Source organism: Chrysoperla carnea, chromosome 5, assembly GCF_905475395.1.
Source record: "Chrysoperla carnea chromosome 5, inChrCarn1.1, whole genome shotgun sequence".
NCBI classification, from domain to species: domain Eukaryota; kingdom Metazoa; phylum Arthropoda; class Insecta; order Neuroptera; family Chrysopidae; genus Chrysoperla; species Chrysoperla carnea.
Genome location: NC_058341.1, coordinates 64,686,653 through 64,702,798, shown reverse-complemented (window position 1 = coordinate 64,702,798; position 16,146 = coordinate 64,686,653). Strand labels below are relative to the sequence as shown.

Here is a 16,146-nt window from a genome sequence, read left to right as displayed (position 1 = left end):
GAGGATCAACTTTCTAATTTAAGGTGTTATTCATTAAGGTGCATTCTATTTCTTATCGTTTAGAATCTAAATTGGTTATGTAAAGAAACCTGAAGAACTAGCTCCAATCTAATGTCAGAACATGAAGCCTCCCAACAAAATCAACAATTTTTGTTTTTGAATGGTTGAAGTTTCTTTTTTGAATGGTTAACTACATAACGAGCTATTAGCCGTTAAAGATTAAAATGACCCACCCTGTATGTAATGTCTATGGTGATACCGTTCAATGACGCCACTGGTCGATATTTTTCTCTTTGTTTAATTAGGAGTTTTAAACGTTAATATTTTGAGCATTGCATAAAGATTTTCAAAAACTAACTTTGCTTTTCTATTCGCGAAGTGGGAATTCTTCATCTAAAGTGATAAAAAATTAAGTCAATATTCCCATTATTTAAATAATTATAGTAATAATTTCGATAGCAGTTTAAGTATTAACTGAAGAACACCCTACTTAATTAATTTAAATCGTTTTGTAGCACTTTGATGTGCCTTCCGGCATAGGCGTCCCTAGGATCAAAATATTCGAGGGTACCAATAGTAGAAAAAATGGATAGTTAATTGAAAAAAAAGTTGTAGTTAAATAAACACGTAATAAATTTTAAGTATTTCCTTATGGATATCAAACAAAAAAAAGTATAACAACAATAATAAATAAGAAAGGGTATTTTTTAAAATTATAACGAAAACAAGTGAAAACAAACAATTGACTGAGTTAATGGTTGAAATACTATGTATAGACAGTGCTGATAACTCTGTTTATATTGCACATACATACATGTCACACACATATGACTGATATACTCATATAATACAAACTATACAAACTACACATAACTTGCGCTCTCACGTTCGTTCACGCTCAACAGTGGTGTTTACGAAAAAATGTTTCAAACATTTTTTACATTTAAACTTTTGTTCCATCTATAACGGTTTACAAGACCTACGGACCCAAGACCCAGTGGACCTATGTTGCTCATTTACGAAGTCGAACTCAGTTTTTACGTCCTGAGCACGCTATAAAAATTTCAACTTGATATCTCTTTTCGTTTTTGAGTTATCGTGTTGACAGCCGGACGGACGGACGGACAACTGGAAATTAATTAATAAAGTGATATTATGAACACTTATACTAAAATTTTCTAGGTAGCATCAATATTTTTAAGCGTTACAAACTTGGGACTAAACTTAGTTTACCTTGATATATTTCATATACACGGTATAATAACAATAATAAACAAGTGAAGACAAACAATTGACTGAGTTAATTGTTGAATGTATGTTTTATAGTATAGTATATCAGTTATGTAAGTGTCTCATGTATGTATGTGTAATGTGATAGAGTAATTAACACTGTCTATACATGGTATTTCAACCATTAACTTAGTTAACTGTTTTTTTTTTTTCACTTTTTAAAATTATATTATTAATCAGACGAAAAAAAATGCAGATTTTTTTAAATAGAAAATAAAAAATCTGCCCATCTTAATGTAAAGCAATTCTTTTAATATGCATGGCAAATTTTTCGACAAACATATCGAGTCCTACATCACATCAGTTCAGCTGTTTTTTGTCTTTCAATGGTAATCTAAACAGCCCCTTCCGACTATCTGTGATAAAATCATTCTTAAAATGATCAGTGAATCATTACAAAGAAAATGAACGATCTCTTGTTAAAGAAATAGGTTTTGGTTGTGTCAACTAGTTAGAGAGCTTCCGTCGTTATTTTTACAAATTCCAAAAAATGAAAGGACGAAAATCCAATTTCAGTAAATTGAATCCAGTAAAGAGAAACTTCTTCTTACAAGTTTTTTTAATTTTATTTAATGGAATAGATATTTTTTATTATGTATATTATTTCACAGGCTTAGATAAATATTCCAGCTTACGAAATTTTATATTTGGATAGTAAACTTTTTGTTCACTTTTACCTAACATCAATTTGTCTTTCTTATTTTTTTATTAAGTACATGAAGTATGTATATCTAGAGAAGGCGCTAGATAGAATTGAGTGTGCAAAAGTAGAGGACCGCATTTTGTCAATTGATTCTTGTTCAGGAAAGCTTATAGATTTATATCCCGAATGCTGCCAGAAAATCTACGGGTCCAATTTTTGTGTATACCTTCCCCTCCACACAAACAGTAAAATGTCAATTTTTTTAACCAAATAGCAGAGGTATTTTGGGTAATTTTACGTCAAAAAGGCTCGTTGTGATTTTTTCCTATAGTTTACCGCTTTTTAGTATTTAACCAAATTTAATGCTTGGAAAAGGTTATTTTCAAAGCTAAAAATTAAATAAGTTATTTTGTTTGATTCTAAAGCCTAAACTTTAACTGCCCGAAATTGTTTAATTATTAAAAAGTTATTACTTGTGGCGACATTGTCCACGTTTTTGTTTAATCAATTACCTGAATACAAAAAATAAACTATTCCATATTATATAATTCTTTCAAAAAAAATTATTTGATCACTTCAGATTAGTGATGGGACGAATGTTGAATTTTGTACATTGCGAATGCGAATGCCTATTTCCAATATTCGGGAATGCGAATGCGAATATTAACTTCTAAATGACGCGCTCACAAATTATAAGGTATTAACTTAATTAATCCCTATATATATTATTTCTTCAGCATGTTTTTTTCTGCCCTGATCTTATCTTCCTTATTCCTTTATCAAATTCTATGATTCATTCCTCATTTTTAAGCTTACCACGTTGTCTTCTGGTGAAAAATATATTCACGGACTAAAATTGTACCGCTTAGGAAAAAACAGGCTAGACAAATAATAAATAATTTTATCAAAAAAATATATCTATCTATATTTTAAATGAGCTAAATAATAAGTGTATCAGATTAATATGATTCGAAGTTAACAGTTTATATTGATGTTTTCCTAATACGGAAAACGGCATCATTAAGAATTGAACCAACAACTGTAAAGATAAATCAAATGAAACTATTTTTAAAACATGTTCTCCTAATATTTAATAACTTTTGATTTTTTCACCACTTTTCTACGAAATTTGTTGTTTTTTAGTCACGATTGCAGAAGAGCCATGGGTTACGGTAACCACGGAAGCGGAATTCTGTACGGGTTCATTAGAAGTTCATTAAAAACAAACCATATGGACTCCTTTCAGTTTTTTTTATTTGAGGTTAGTTTTATATAATTACATTTGTCCAATGTTCAAATTTAACAGTGATTAAAAAGTGAATTAAAAATATGAGTAAAGTACATATTAGTGAAGTTTGAGGCTATTTTGCAATTTACATTCGCAAAACATTCACATTGTTTTTTGCGAATGCAAATGCGAATGTTAAAAATACGCGAATATTCGCGAATGCGAGTATACGTCCCATCACTACTTGAAGAAGAATCCTCACTTCACGTATAAAAAAGTGAAGTTGGTTTAAAAAATCTTTACTAGAATGCCTTATAGATATATTCGCTTCGAGTGTGACTGCAGCGCCACACAAAATATGAACTACGGGAGGCTGTCAGAGTATGTTTTTATATGTATGCCTATAGCAAGAGACAAAAATAGAAATAAATATTATATGTAATAATAAAAAAAATTTACATAAAAATATGCAATTTTACAGTGATTGTGTCATTTTTTTCACTAGTTAAATGAACCAAAAACAAGTAAGTGTAATGCTAGAAAATAAAGAATGTAGTAAACAGTAGGTTAAGTTGCTTGAAATTTATGTCAAAGTCTAAAAATAATACTAAAATCTAAAAATAATAATAATACTAAGGAAATAATGAAAACAAAAAATAATTAAAAAGTCGTCTCAATGGAATTAATAAATATTTGTTTAGTTTATATAATTTTTTATTATTTTTAGATCATGGATATAATCATACGAACAGGATTTCAGGCTATCAGTCAGTCAAATTCAATAATATTTGTTCAATTTGATTTCTTATTTTCATTTCTTATTTTGAAAAATAATATTTGTTCAATTTGATTTCTTATTTTCACAATTTTTAATGCATTAAGTTTAATTAATTCGTGTTTTTCAATAATTTTAATTTGACATTTCTATTACATTAACATGTAAAGAATTGCAAATTAGTCATAACAGCCTTCTTTAACTCACTTAAAGCGCTGGCATCGATTTTATTGTCCCTTCCATGACTACGCACACAACGAATAGATATAAACCTTTATAGATATAAACCTTTAAAATTCCTGATTAAACAGTGATAGATACTAGTGACGTCAGATACAGAAGAAGATACTAGTCACGTCATATGTGAAACGATAAAACTTTCTTTTGCTAAAAGCAGATGGGGAATCTTTGATATAATTATTTGTAAAACATGTTGTAAAACACGGTTTTAAGATTTTGAAAAACTCAACAATTTAATTTATTTGCATTATTTTTCAGCTTTGGAAATAACCTTTTTGTAGTTTTTCCAAACATTTATCTATTAATAACTCAAAAACGGTGAACTTTAGGAAAAAAACCACAAGGACGTTTTTGACGTAAAATTACTTAAAAAACCTTGGGTAGCTTTATTTGGTTCAAAATATTGACATTTGGCTGTTTCTGTGGATGGGAAGGGATTAACAAAAATTAGACCAATAGGTATTTTGGTAACATCCGGAATATTAATCTATACGCCTTTCTGGACAATAATCAATTGAATCAATTAGAAATTGCGGTCCTCTGCTTTTGCACACTCAACTCCATCTAGCGCTTGCTCTAATCTGTACTTATCTGCCTATCTATAAGTTTTTCTCACTGATATATTAAGATTGTTAAAGAATACAACACATTTGCTAAAAAGAATATTGATGTAATAAATATTTAATGAAAAAAGACAGTAAACAAGGATAAAAAGATAATAGGTTGGCTGATAAGTCCCCGGTCTGACACATATATGGCGTCGCTAGTATTAAATGCATATTATTTTTAAATAGTACCAACCTTCAAATGATTCGTGTCAAAATTTGACGTCTGTAAGTCAATTAGTTTGTGAGATAGAGCGTCTTTTGTGAAGCAACTTGTGTTATTGTGAAAAAAATGGAAAAAAAGGAATTTCGTGTTTTGATAAAATACTGTTTTCTGAAGGGAAAAAATACAGTGGAAGCAAAAACTTGGCTTGATAATGAGTTTCCGGACTCTGTATTTTTTCCCTTCAGAAAACAGTATTTTATCAAAACACGAAATTCCATTTTTTCCATTTTTTTCACAATAACACAAGTTGCTTCACAAAAGACGCTCTATCTCACAAACTAATTGACTTACAGACGTCAAATTTTGACACGAATCATTTGAAGGTTGGTACTATATAAAAATAATATGCATTTAATACTAGCGACGCCATATATGTGTCAGACCGGGGACTTATCAGCCAACCTTATGTTGTATGTATATATAGAATGTTATGTGTGGATTAGGTTGCCTATTATTTATTTATAAAAACAATCTATGGAACATTTTATATTAACTTTATAAAAATTTAAAATAATGATTGATTGATTATTACTATTATTTATACATACAAAATACAGTAGTCGAACAGATAATACAGTAGTGTTGTACCTTGATGACAATGTACCTTGAATCATCACTTTTTAATGTCATTCAACATTTTATATGTGTAAGAGATAGTAGTTATGAAGTTTAATACTGCGTTTTTAATCACATTCTATTCCGGGGATTTCCGTTCTGAGCATATAATTATTTGTAGTGAATTTTCATCACATAGGGTAAGTCTCCATGAACCATTTGGAGCTTTTTAAGAATAGCAGGAGCGCTTTGACGTCAACGGACTTCAGGTCGGAGAGGTCGCCAAAGAGAAGCTGGCTCAAATAAGTCCATCTACTCATGGCAAGAGCTGGACAGTGTAAGAGAAGCTAAGATATAATTTTCTCCACCGCTCCGCTGTGGCAGCTCCTGTAATAGTCGTGATACATTGTCAGGCCCAGGCGGTCAGCGTGTCCTGTAATAGCCGCAACAACTTTGCTAATAGAGACCCTTGGAAGTGATATAAGATCTTCGGAGCCCCTAAAATTGTACTCAGATCATATCTGTCTTGTAGTATCACAAATACGTTCCTCCCTCCATCAAAGATTGGCCTTTTTAAAGACATCCTCCTTAAGAAGCAGCTTGCACTTCGAAAATGAAACTCCTGGAAGTCTATTGATGCTTGTGTCCGGCAGCATTGTGCCAGCAAGCTGGTCGGCTTCACAATTTCCCGGAATGTCTCTGTGTCCAGGTAACCATACCAGGTTTAAATTAATATGTTCCGCCAGCCCGTTTAAGGACGTTCGGCAGTGCAATACTACCTTTGAAGTTAGATAGACTGAGTCGAAAGTTTTAAGCGCTGTTTGGCTGTCGGTGAAGATTGTTGCATCGCTGAACATGAGAGTGTTCAGTCTTATACATTCACATACCTAGTAAATAGACATCACTTCGACTTGGTAGGTAGCACATAAAAAAATTTTTTTATTGGTTTTCGCCAATATATCATAAAATATTAATATTTAAGAAATTTAAAAAAAAGATTCTTAAAGAGGTGGAAATTTCCAATAAAAAAATCTCTACTTCTCAAACTCTATTTTAGTATTATTTTAATTTAACGGTTAAAATTGGTTTTCTTTCCTCTATAAGTCTATACTATACGAATCTTTTTTTTTTTTTTTTTTTAATTTCTTAATTATGATATGTTCTTAGAATAACTCATTATTGTTGATAACTTTTGCAATTTTTGGTGTCATTAATCCGAATCCAACGAGCTATCACACGTATACAGGGTGTCCCACGGTGACCACCCATTATAAGTTTCTGGAGAAATAAAAATCTGAAAATTGGAATTCCACCCTAACTGCTTGAGATAAATCTGCCTAAAATATTTTCAGATTTGTAACACTTCCGGTTATACCGAAAGTTGACCCTAAAATCATTATTTCAAATGGAATGCCCGATTTATTTTTACATAACTCGTTTGAGTCAATAATTCTAAGTATCTTTTGTAATAAAGTTAATGGTTATGGTTTTCGTTAAAGATATTTATTGGAATTCTTACAACAAATAGACGTGTTGTAAAAAGCCTGTAACTTCCATACTAAATTAGGTAGAAGGTTCCAACCAGGCTTATTTAAGTGCTAAAAAATTCAACCACACGTTAAAACTTAAAAAACAATCAATTTCCCTGTTTGAAGTATTAAAAATTGCCCCTGCATTCAACAATTGTTAAATTGTATCAAAAACTCAAGGATTCACTTTTTTAATGCTTTCTTCAAATGAATTAAAATAAAGTTCGAAAACTAAAACCCCGACAATTACAAAATCGCGTTCTTCGAAATCGAAAATATTTGCATCTGAAATTGTTATGCTTAGTAAAATCGTCATTACAGTCGCGGGGCCTCTAAAATTAAACAGCTTTCCACAGGGCCGAAAAGAGGTCCCCCGACTGTAATGCCGATTTTACTTATAATAACAATTTCAGATGAAAATATTTAATTGTTTTCATACTTTTAAGAGCGCGATTCTGTAATTGTCGGTGTTTTAGTTTTCGAACTTTATTTTATTTCATTTGAAGAAAGCATTCAAAAAGAGAATCCTTGAGTTATTTTAAGGAAGAATAAGTATATTTATTTTGAATTTAAAATTTACGATTCATGAATCCTACTTTTTATCAGGTAATTGGGAAAATAATATATTTAATGATTCTATCGGTTGTAGATTAAGCAGATGCCCAGAGTTACTAATGAAAAAGATTATGCGAGATTAGAGTGTGATTTATGGTGCATTATGCCCGTGTACCATAGATCACATATGAATAAAATGTTTCGATAAACGCATGTTTACATAAAAAGAATAATGGTGATTTTAATTATTATTATATTTAAAAAAATTATAAATGTTGTGATCCAAGGTACAAAAGTATACCATAAGGAAGGTGATACTGGAATATTGATTTTTAATATGGAAAAAAGAAAAGTAAAACAAGCCTAGACTATTACCTTTACAGATCAGGCTAATATCTTTCAGATTAATTAATTAATTTTTGTAAATATTTTCAATGGGAAACGGGAGTTAAATGAATTTTCTACTCTTGGCTAATAACAAATATTGCCATTTTAGTTAAAATTAACCTAGAAGAAATTGCATATTTTGTTTTTACTTCTTTCTTTTACTTTTCTTTTACATCCGTTTTCTACAAAATTTTACATCAAAAGTAAGATGTTGAACCAAACCTTTTATTTTATTATATACTTGCATTTTATAACTTTAACAAGTTTCTCTACCTTTTACCAACCCCACCCCCCATTTTACGCCAGTGAATTGATATTACTTATAAAGCTGATATGAGCTTTATTGTATGAAAAACATTCTCAACACACAAAAATTTATCAAAATTTTATCCGTTTTAAAGTTATAGAAGAAAAACGATTTCAAAATTGCACCTTCTTCAAGATTGCGTACAGTGCCAAAACGGATCAACTTTTGAAAGATAATTTGAAAGATTTCAATCAGCTATCAATAAAAAAAAAAAAAAAAAAAAAAAAAATATATATATATATATATATATATATATATATATATATATATATATATATATATATATATTTTTTTTTTTTTTTTATTGATAGCTGATTGAAATCTTTCAACTGTCAATAGTTTCAATTTTACATTCGATTTGAATTCAACAACCCAAAAAACGTATAGATTGAAAATCATATACACATAATATGCGTTGTAAATATAATCCTTTTGTCCCTACATCATGATGGGAAGTTATAAAAGGAGTTCTTTTAATTATCGAGGCGAATACAATAAATTTATTTCAGAAAGAAAATATACCACAATAAATATTTAGGCCCTAATTGTTTGTAAAGAATTTTTTGTAAGCAATTTTAAATAAGTTTTGGGCCTGGCAAAGCTGTAGAGAAGAGAATATTTATATCTTATTTATTTTAATATTATTTAAAAAAAACTTTTAACAAAATAAAACCGACTTAAAAAAAAAAAACTATTCCAAAACAAATTAATATATTATAAAATAAAAAAATAACGATTATGATTGCAGTTTAATTATTGGTAATTTTTTAGCCGGTGTCAGCCAAGGAAGCAACTGTGACAGAACACTACTACTAAGCTACCCTAACTTGGCTGACAATGCTTCCAAAAACAACTACATTATATTATCGTTATTGTTTTACTTTTTAGTGCATATAAATTTGTTTTGGAATAGTTTCTTTTAATATCGTTTTTTAGAGAATCTGAAGTACACTAATTTGTCACTAAAAAAAGGATCACCGAAATCGGTTTGCGTGATACTGAGTTATTCGTCCATTTGTCCTCAACATTCTTAATCTAAATTTAAGACTAATATGATTTTCTCATGGATGTCATTGTCAGAACTAGACATAGTTGAAAAGGGACCACACGGGAAGCACCAGCTTTCAAAAAAAAAATCATCAAAATCGATTCACCTAGTCGAAAGTTTGAGATAACAAACATAACCAAACAAAAATCGAATTGAGAACCTCCTCCTTTTTTGAAATCGGTTAAAATATTATACAATTACTTATAACTTTTGCAATTTGGAAAAATGCTCCTGGCACGCACACTCTTCTAGATATTTTTCCGAATCCAACGCTATCTCACGTATTTTTACTACTATTATTTCTATATTTGACCAATTTGAACTTGCTAATTAGACTAACATTGTAGAAATAAAATTGTTTTTATAATCCAATATAATGAAATGGTGAATTTTCCACGAATAGAACACAAATGGGAATAAATTTTTCTCAGTGTTTCCATATATTTTGTGCATCAGTGTATCCAAATTTCAGAGATATAAGCGTAAAACCTAAAAAAGTGCGAAAAATTTGAGGTTTTTTGCTTTATTATTGTTATAGAAAACTATAAATTTGGATTCAACAAGCTCAAAAAGGTAAGAAACCAATGAGAAATATTCCACTCCAAGTTTGTTACGAAAACGACACATGTGGACGCCAATAGACTACACTTGGCTCTATCACTCTTGTTCTATCGTACCGTTATTTCCCTGTGTATAATGTACATTTATGTGTATCATTTTAAAATAAAAAGTTTGGAATATTTAAAATTGGAAAGGACAATTAAAAAAATATTTCATATTAAAAATTTTTTAATATTGTTTTTATTCTCAGTTATTGTCAATGAAGATACAAAAAATGTATGCGTCAGTCCAAAACTAACAGCGTCAAAAGTGAAACTTTTTATGTAATTCAAAAACTGTCAATGAGTGTACAAAAAAATACATTGCAGCAAAGAAAAATTGACTGGAAATTATAATAAAAATGATTTATAATAAAAATCAAGAAAAATCTACAGACTATCCCGAATTAATTACTACGGAAGTTTCACTCGTACGTACTATTATTTACATATACATAAAACTATATACATATACGTACAAGTGAAACTTCCGTAGTAATTAATTCGGGATAGTCTGTAGATTTTTCTTGATTTTTATTATAAATCATTTTTATTATAATTTCCAGTCAATTTTTCTTTGCTGCAATGTATTTTTTTGTACACTCATTGACAGTTTTTGAATTACATAAAAAGTTTCACTTTTGACGCTGTTAGTTTTGGACTGACGCATACATTTTTTGTATCTTCATTGACAATAACTGAGAATAAAAACAATATTAAAAAATTTTTAATATGAAATAATTTAATAGACATATACATATATATATATATATATATATATATATATATATTACATATACATAAACATTCTACATTAAGAACAATTACAAAAAAAAATATTTCCATAAATAAAGCAACACTAGTTACAACGACTTTCTCTGATGAACTGAGACTTACTTGCTCTTCTACGTACGTAAGATTGTACAAGTCTAAACTAGTCCTAAATTTTATATAAATAAATAACATCAATACTGCTTGACTCATATACAGAACATATATTGATAAACTGAATAACATGATCGCCATCAACCGCCTCTCTCACTCTGCTAGAGTAAATGGTAATAAGAAAGAGACAAGGAGTTTAACAGTTTTGTTAGCTCTACGAGTTAACTCTCATGACAAAACGCTAGTGTCCCATAAAAAGTTTCACTTTAAAATAATAATAATAATAATAATAAAATACAATTAATTTGAATAAAATAATACCTGACATTCGTATGTTCCATTATCTCGTTTTTGTACATATTTAATTTGTAAAGTCCAATCGTCACTGCCTTCAGCGTGTAATACTTGAAAACGTTCATCATTTGTATAGACAAACATTCCAGACGATAAAATATGCCAATCTCTTCGTCTCACCCATGACACTTGCTGTAAAATATATTTTAAAGTCATTCATTATACTATACGTAATTTTTAGTGATTAAATTAAATTATAGACACATATAGTAAGTACAGTTAAAGATTTTACAAATAAAGGAAAATGAAATAAACCGCTCGCATTTTATTAAAACCTCATGGAATGTATTTCTTAGGCACGAGTTAGTGGCGCAAATGTTTCTATTTGTTAATAAACAATAAATTTTTAATTAATGAAATACGTCGTATGCAGTTACCTTAAACAATTTAACAAATAGGCAACTTGTATTACTTATCTATGTTATACGCAGCACATATTAACAATATTAAAACTTTTATATGACCCGGTCAATTTAAACAACCGAAGGTACAAAATTAGCATCCGACTGAATTTTGGTGGGATTGTTCAAAACACGATCATAAATGAAATCTTGAAGTCCTCATTGATCCGATGTGTGGGAAAAAATTTAGGCGGGTCAAATGTCACAAAAACGGTTTCTTAGTTCAGACAAAAATTGTAGATCAGATAATCAAATATTAAAAATGTTCCAAAATTTTTTTTTCCTAAGAGCCACCGTTTCTGAGATATTACGATTCAAACAATTGAAAGAGTTCTTTAAGATATTCTGAAAATTCACCAGCTCTTTCAGTACTTGCATTGATTAGTGAGTGTCTTCACACCACGTTCAATAGTAACAAGTTCACCTTCAGTTAAAAGCTTAGCACAAATAAAATAGTATTCTGACAAAAACGCTCTAAGTACCCTTTAGGTAGTTTTTTGAAACTAATCGCTTTTTTTTTACTTATGTACAGTACCTCAAGTGTACTTAGCGCGTTCTTTAACGTGGTTTCCCCCAACAAAGATGCCAGAATATTATTTGTGTTAAACTTTTAACTGATGGTGAAATTGTTACCGTTGAACGTGCTATGAAGACATTAATCAATGCAAGTACTGAAAGAACTCATGAATTTTCAGAATATCTTAAAGGGCATGTGTGACCATACATGTGGAGTGTCGTTAAATTACACTCGAAAGTGTTCTATTTCTACAGCTATTAAACGACAACATGCAGAACAAGAAGCCAAGAAACATGAACAGTAAGCCCTCCTCGTACTAGAGTACGTGTAAGTGAATCAGCTTTTTGATGAGAAAAGAAGGTTTTTTGATTTTCAGCGTAATCCCTAGCATTATTCAATCATTGCGTAAATCCTTAAGGTAACTTCATTAATTAACATTTAATTGTTTATTAATAAATAGAAATATTTGCGCCACTAACTCATGCGTTACTAATGATATTTGACGTCTAAGAAACACATTCCATGAGGTTTTAGCAAAATGCGAGCGATATCTTTCATTTTCCTTTATTAGCCAGCTTTTGTAACAGCTTTTACTGTACTAATAAGTAAGGGTATCTAATAATACATTCTAAATAATATCAACTAAATATACTTAGTCAAATCTTATATTAAAATCGTAAAGCAATGTTTGTTATGTTATTTCGACTCTTAGGGGAGTGTGAAACTACGATTTGCAAGCAGAAAAAAGTTGTGCTACGTACGTAAATCGTGAATACGCTCCGTATGTCTAGTTGTTTTTGAAATATGTGCAACTTTCGTGTCCGTTTTCTCCAAAAATATTAAAGAAAGAGAATTGCACATTTGTGGGTAGCTTCAACTAGTGAGACTTTTGGAAAAAATGAAAAAAAAAGTTTACTAGAATACAAGTGGAAAAATTTTCGAACAGCAGCTTTACATTGCGTTTAATTATTATTAATTATTAATATATTATGTATACCGGTTCAGGATATGACAATGCTAGATGACTCCATCGAGCTTTTAATAAAAATGAAAGTTATCGTAACCCCTTTCGTACCATGATTTGATTTCGAGGCGTCAATCAGCAGAGATGATAAAATTCAGGGTTGTTTTTCAATTGTATACGATAAGTTATTTATTTATTAAAGAAAAGTTATTTGTTAAAAAGAATGGATACACATATTATGTACACTAAGGGTTTCAAGGATCAAAGTCCTTATTACTTTTAATACTAAAATATGTTTTACATATTATTGGATAAAACAACTAATAAATTTATAATGAAATGGAAAAATAAAATACAATTCTAATAAAATATTGGCATGCATATACAGTGCCGTAAATAGATTTTTCTGCGCCCTGTGCGACCTTCTATAACTGCGCCCTTGTTTTTTTTAGATACTATTGGTACCCTAGAGCAATTTTATGTATAAGCTTACTTTATTTCATTCAGGGTGATAAAATAAAGATGAAGGAAGGTGTTGGTGGACCAATTATCTAATATTTTGGAATAAAAGTCTATGTTTTATATTAAAGAACTGATGTGGGCAAACAAGCAGACGAGTCATCTGATGTTAAGTGGACCTTTTGCGTGTTATACCACCTACTGTGTCTTACTCACTAAAACTCAGACGCAAGTTCATTAGCGCAAATGCGTTGCCCACCCCGATGCTTAAGATTTTATTTTTGGCCCACTATGATCTTCATACTTCTATAATAAAATAACATCCTGTAAAGTTTCAGTAAACTGTTAATTAATTTAATTTTAAATACTTAGTATGGTCTAGTTTTGAATAAGGAAGGTAGCATAATATAAATTGCGTTTGAGTATGAATTGAAAAAACGTTTCTTCGAAAATATTTGCAAGATTATTCACAACTACACAATACACAAATGAATGAGTCCAGAGAGTAAAGATTTATTAAAGCAACCCATAAAATTTTTTAAAGATTTACTTTTCGCGGTTTCTTAATTGAAAAATCGTTGATAACCTTTTCATACGACAGGCACCGTCCTGTGTCGCGTCCAATCGACAAAATCGCTGGGCTGGTCAACCTTCCTTGGCCAATCTTCGAGCGCAAGTTTTTATTAATTTGAGCTTTGAGCAACTATTACATTGGGAAACAACTCTTTTAAATCTAGTTCGATTATAGCATGAAGAAGATCCAGACTTGAATAACGGTCACATTTATCAAAAAATAGAGTCGTTTCAACTTGACTCTTTAAAGTGTCTAATTCATCCCAAAATTCAGTAGCATTAATATCTGCTCAATATTTGATACTCAAATCAGCGACATGTTTTTTTAGTTCTCCAGCTGGATAATTAGCAATTTGTTCTATTGTCAAAAAATTAAAAGATGGATGTTGTGAAGTTTCTCGAATCGCCATGTGAATTCAGAAATCATTTTATCAATTGCTTCCTAATATTTATTTTAAAACTATGCGAACTCCGATAAACACTAAACACAAATACGCTCGTGTTTAATTTAATAGACGTTCTTGACAATACTGGCTTGTGGGTACGTATGTGTTGTAAACCGAAAAAGTGAAAGTCCTGCCTGGAGGACCATTCATGCGCCCTCCAGAGTTTGCGTCCCGTGCCTGGGCACCGGTGGCACCACCTTATTTACGGCACTGTGCATATAATTAAAAGTTTGGTTACATAAATAGGACTGATTAAACTTTTTCTATGGTCGTTAAATCGCTATACCAATCACTACTATTTGATTATTTTATACATACTATATTCAATATTTTAGAGTAGACAGATATCAAAACATAAAATGTTAATATTATTAGTAAAAGATTATTGCTCTTGCCTTGGTAAATACCAGGCCACCTCGTACCTCAGCGCCACTCAATATAGCACGATCCGCTTGGCGCATTACATGACAATGTAAAAATGCTGAAGCACCTAATTGTACAGTGATATTTGTTACTGTATTATTATTATCACTACCACTTCCTCCTATTGTTCCTGAACCCGGTTGATAATCCGATGTTATTGAATTTGGTTGCCACTCAGTTTCACGTTTTTCTGTAAATAAAAAAAATTAAATTTTTCAATCGAAAAATATTCCCTTCTTAAATTAGAAGTTATTTTTGAATTTAATTATACAATTTTGGCCATTTACTAGTACTATTTTATATATTTAAACGAGCAATTCTTGTATATACAGGGTGGGTCAATTTAATATATAATGGCTAATAGCTCTTTTTGTAGCTAACAAATCATGTTCGGACATCAAATTGGACTAAGTTCTTTAGGTTTCTTCACATAGCCAATTTAGATTCTAAACGGTAAGGGATAGAATAGCAGCTTAAATTAGAAAGTTGATCCTCATAAAAAACTAACACTTTGTATAAAACATTTTTTCGAAAAACGTTAGCTTTCGGAGGAAATGCAAGTTAAAAATATGCCATTATTGCGTTGAATCGAAAGGAAATACGCATAAAGTTTATCAATAACTGTAGGTGAAAGTAATGGACACAAGCGACTGTCCTATATTGCCCTTGACAACTTTTGGCAGAAGCATTTTTCCGTAGTATGCGTGTTTTCTTTCGATTAATGACATATTTTTAAGTCGCTATTCCTCCGAAAGCTAACGATTTTCAAAAAAATGGTTTGGATGAAAAATATTAGTTTTTTTATGAGGATAAACTTTTTTATTTAAAGTATTATTCTACCCTTTATCGTTCAGAATCAGAATTGGCTATTAAAGAAACTCGAAGCACCAAGTCAAATCTGATATCAGTACATGCCCCCTATCAAACTCTGCAACTTTTTTTAAAGTTATTTTTTGATTGATTAACTACAAAACGAGCTATTAGCTATTATATATTTAAATGACACACCCTATATATATCTGGAATCTCGGAAACGGGTTTTAGCTGAAAAAAAAACAGAACACACAAAAATTTTTACGCTGCTATTATAAGTGATAGCAAATTACATATTTTTTTTTATTATGAAACCAAATTTTT

The 16,146-nt window shown here is 30.2% G+C and overlaps 1 protein-coding gene across 1 annotated transcript in view; it reads right to left on the bottom strand.

Moving 5' to 3' along the window:
* LOC123301300 (bone morphogenetic protein 10-like) overlaps positions 1-16,146 on the bottom strand; it is a 74,016-nt gene that overhangs the window by 40,436 nt on the left and 17,434 nt on the right. Inside the window, exons 3-4 of the mRNA XM_044884036.1 lie at positions 15,009-15,199; positions 11,194-11,358 (exon numbers count right to left, since the gene is read on the bottom strand). Coding sequence (XP_044739971.1) covers positions 11,194-11,358; positions 15,009-15,199 — 356 coding nt within the window. The remainder of the gene's footprint in view (positions 1-11,193; positions 11,359-15,008; positions 15,200-16,146) is intronic.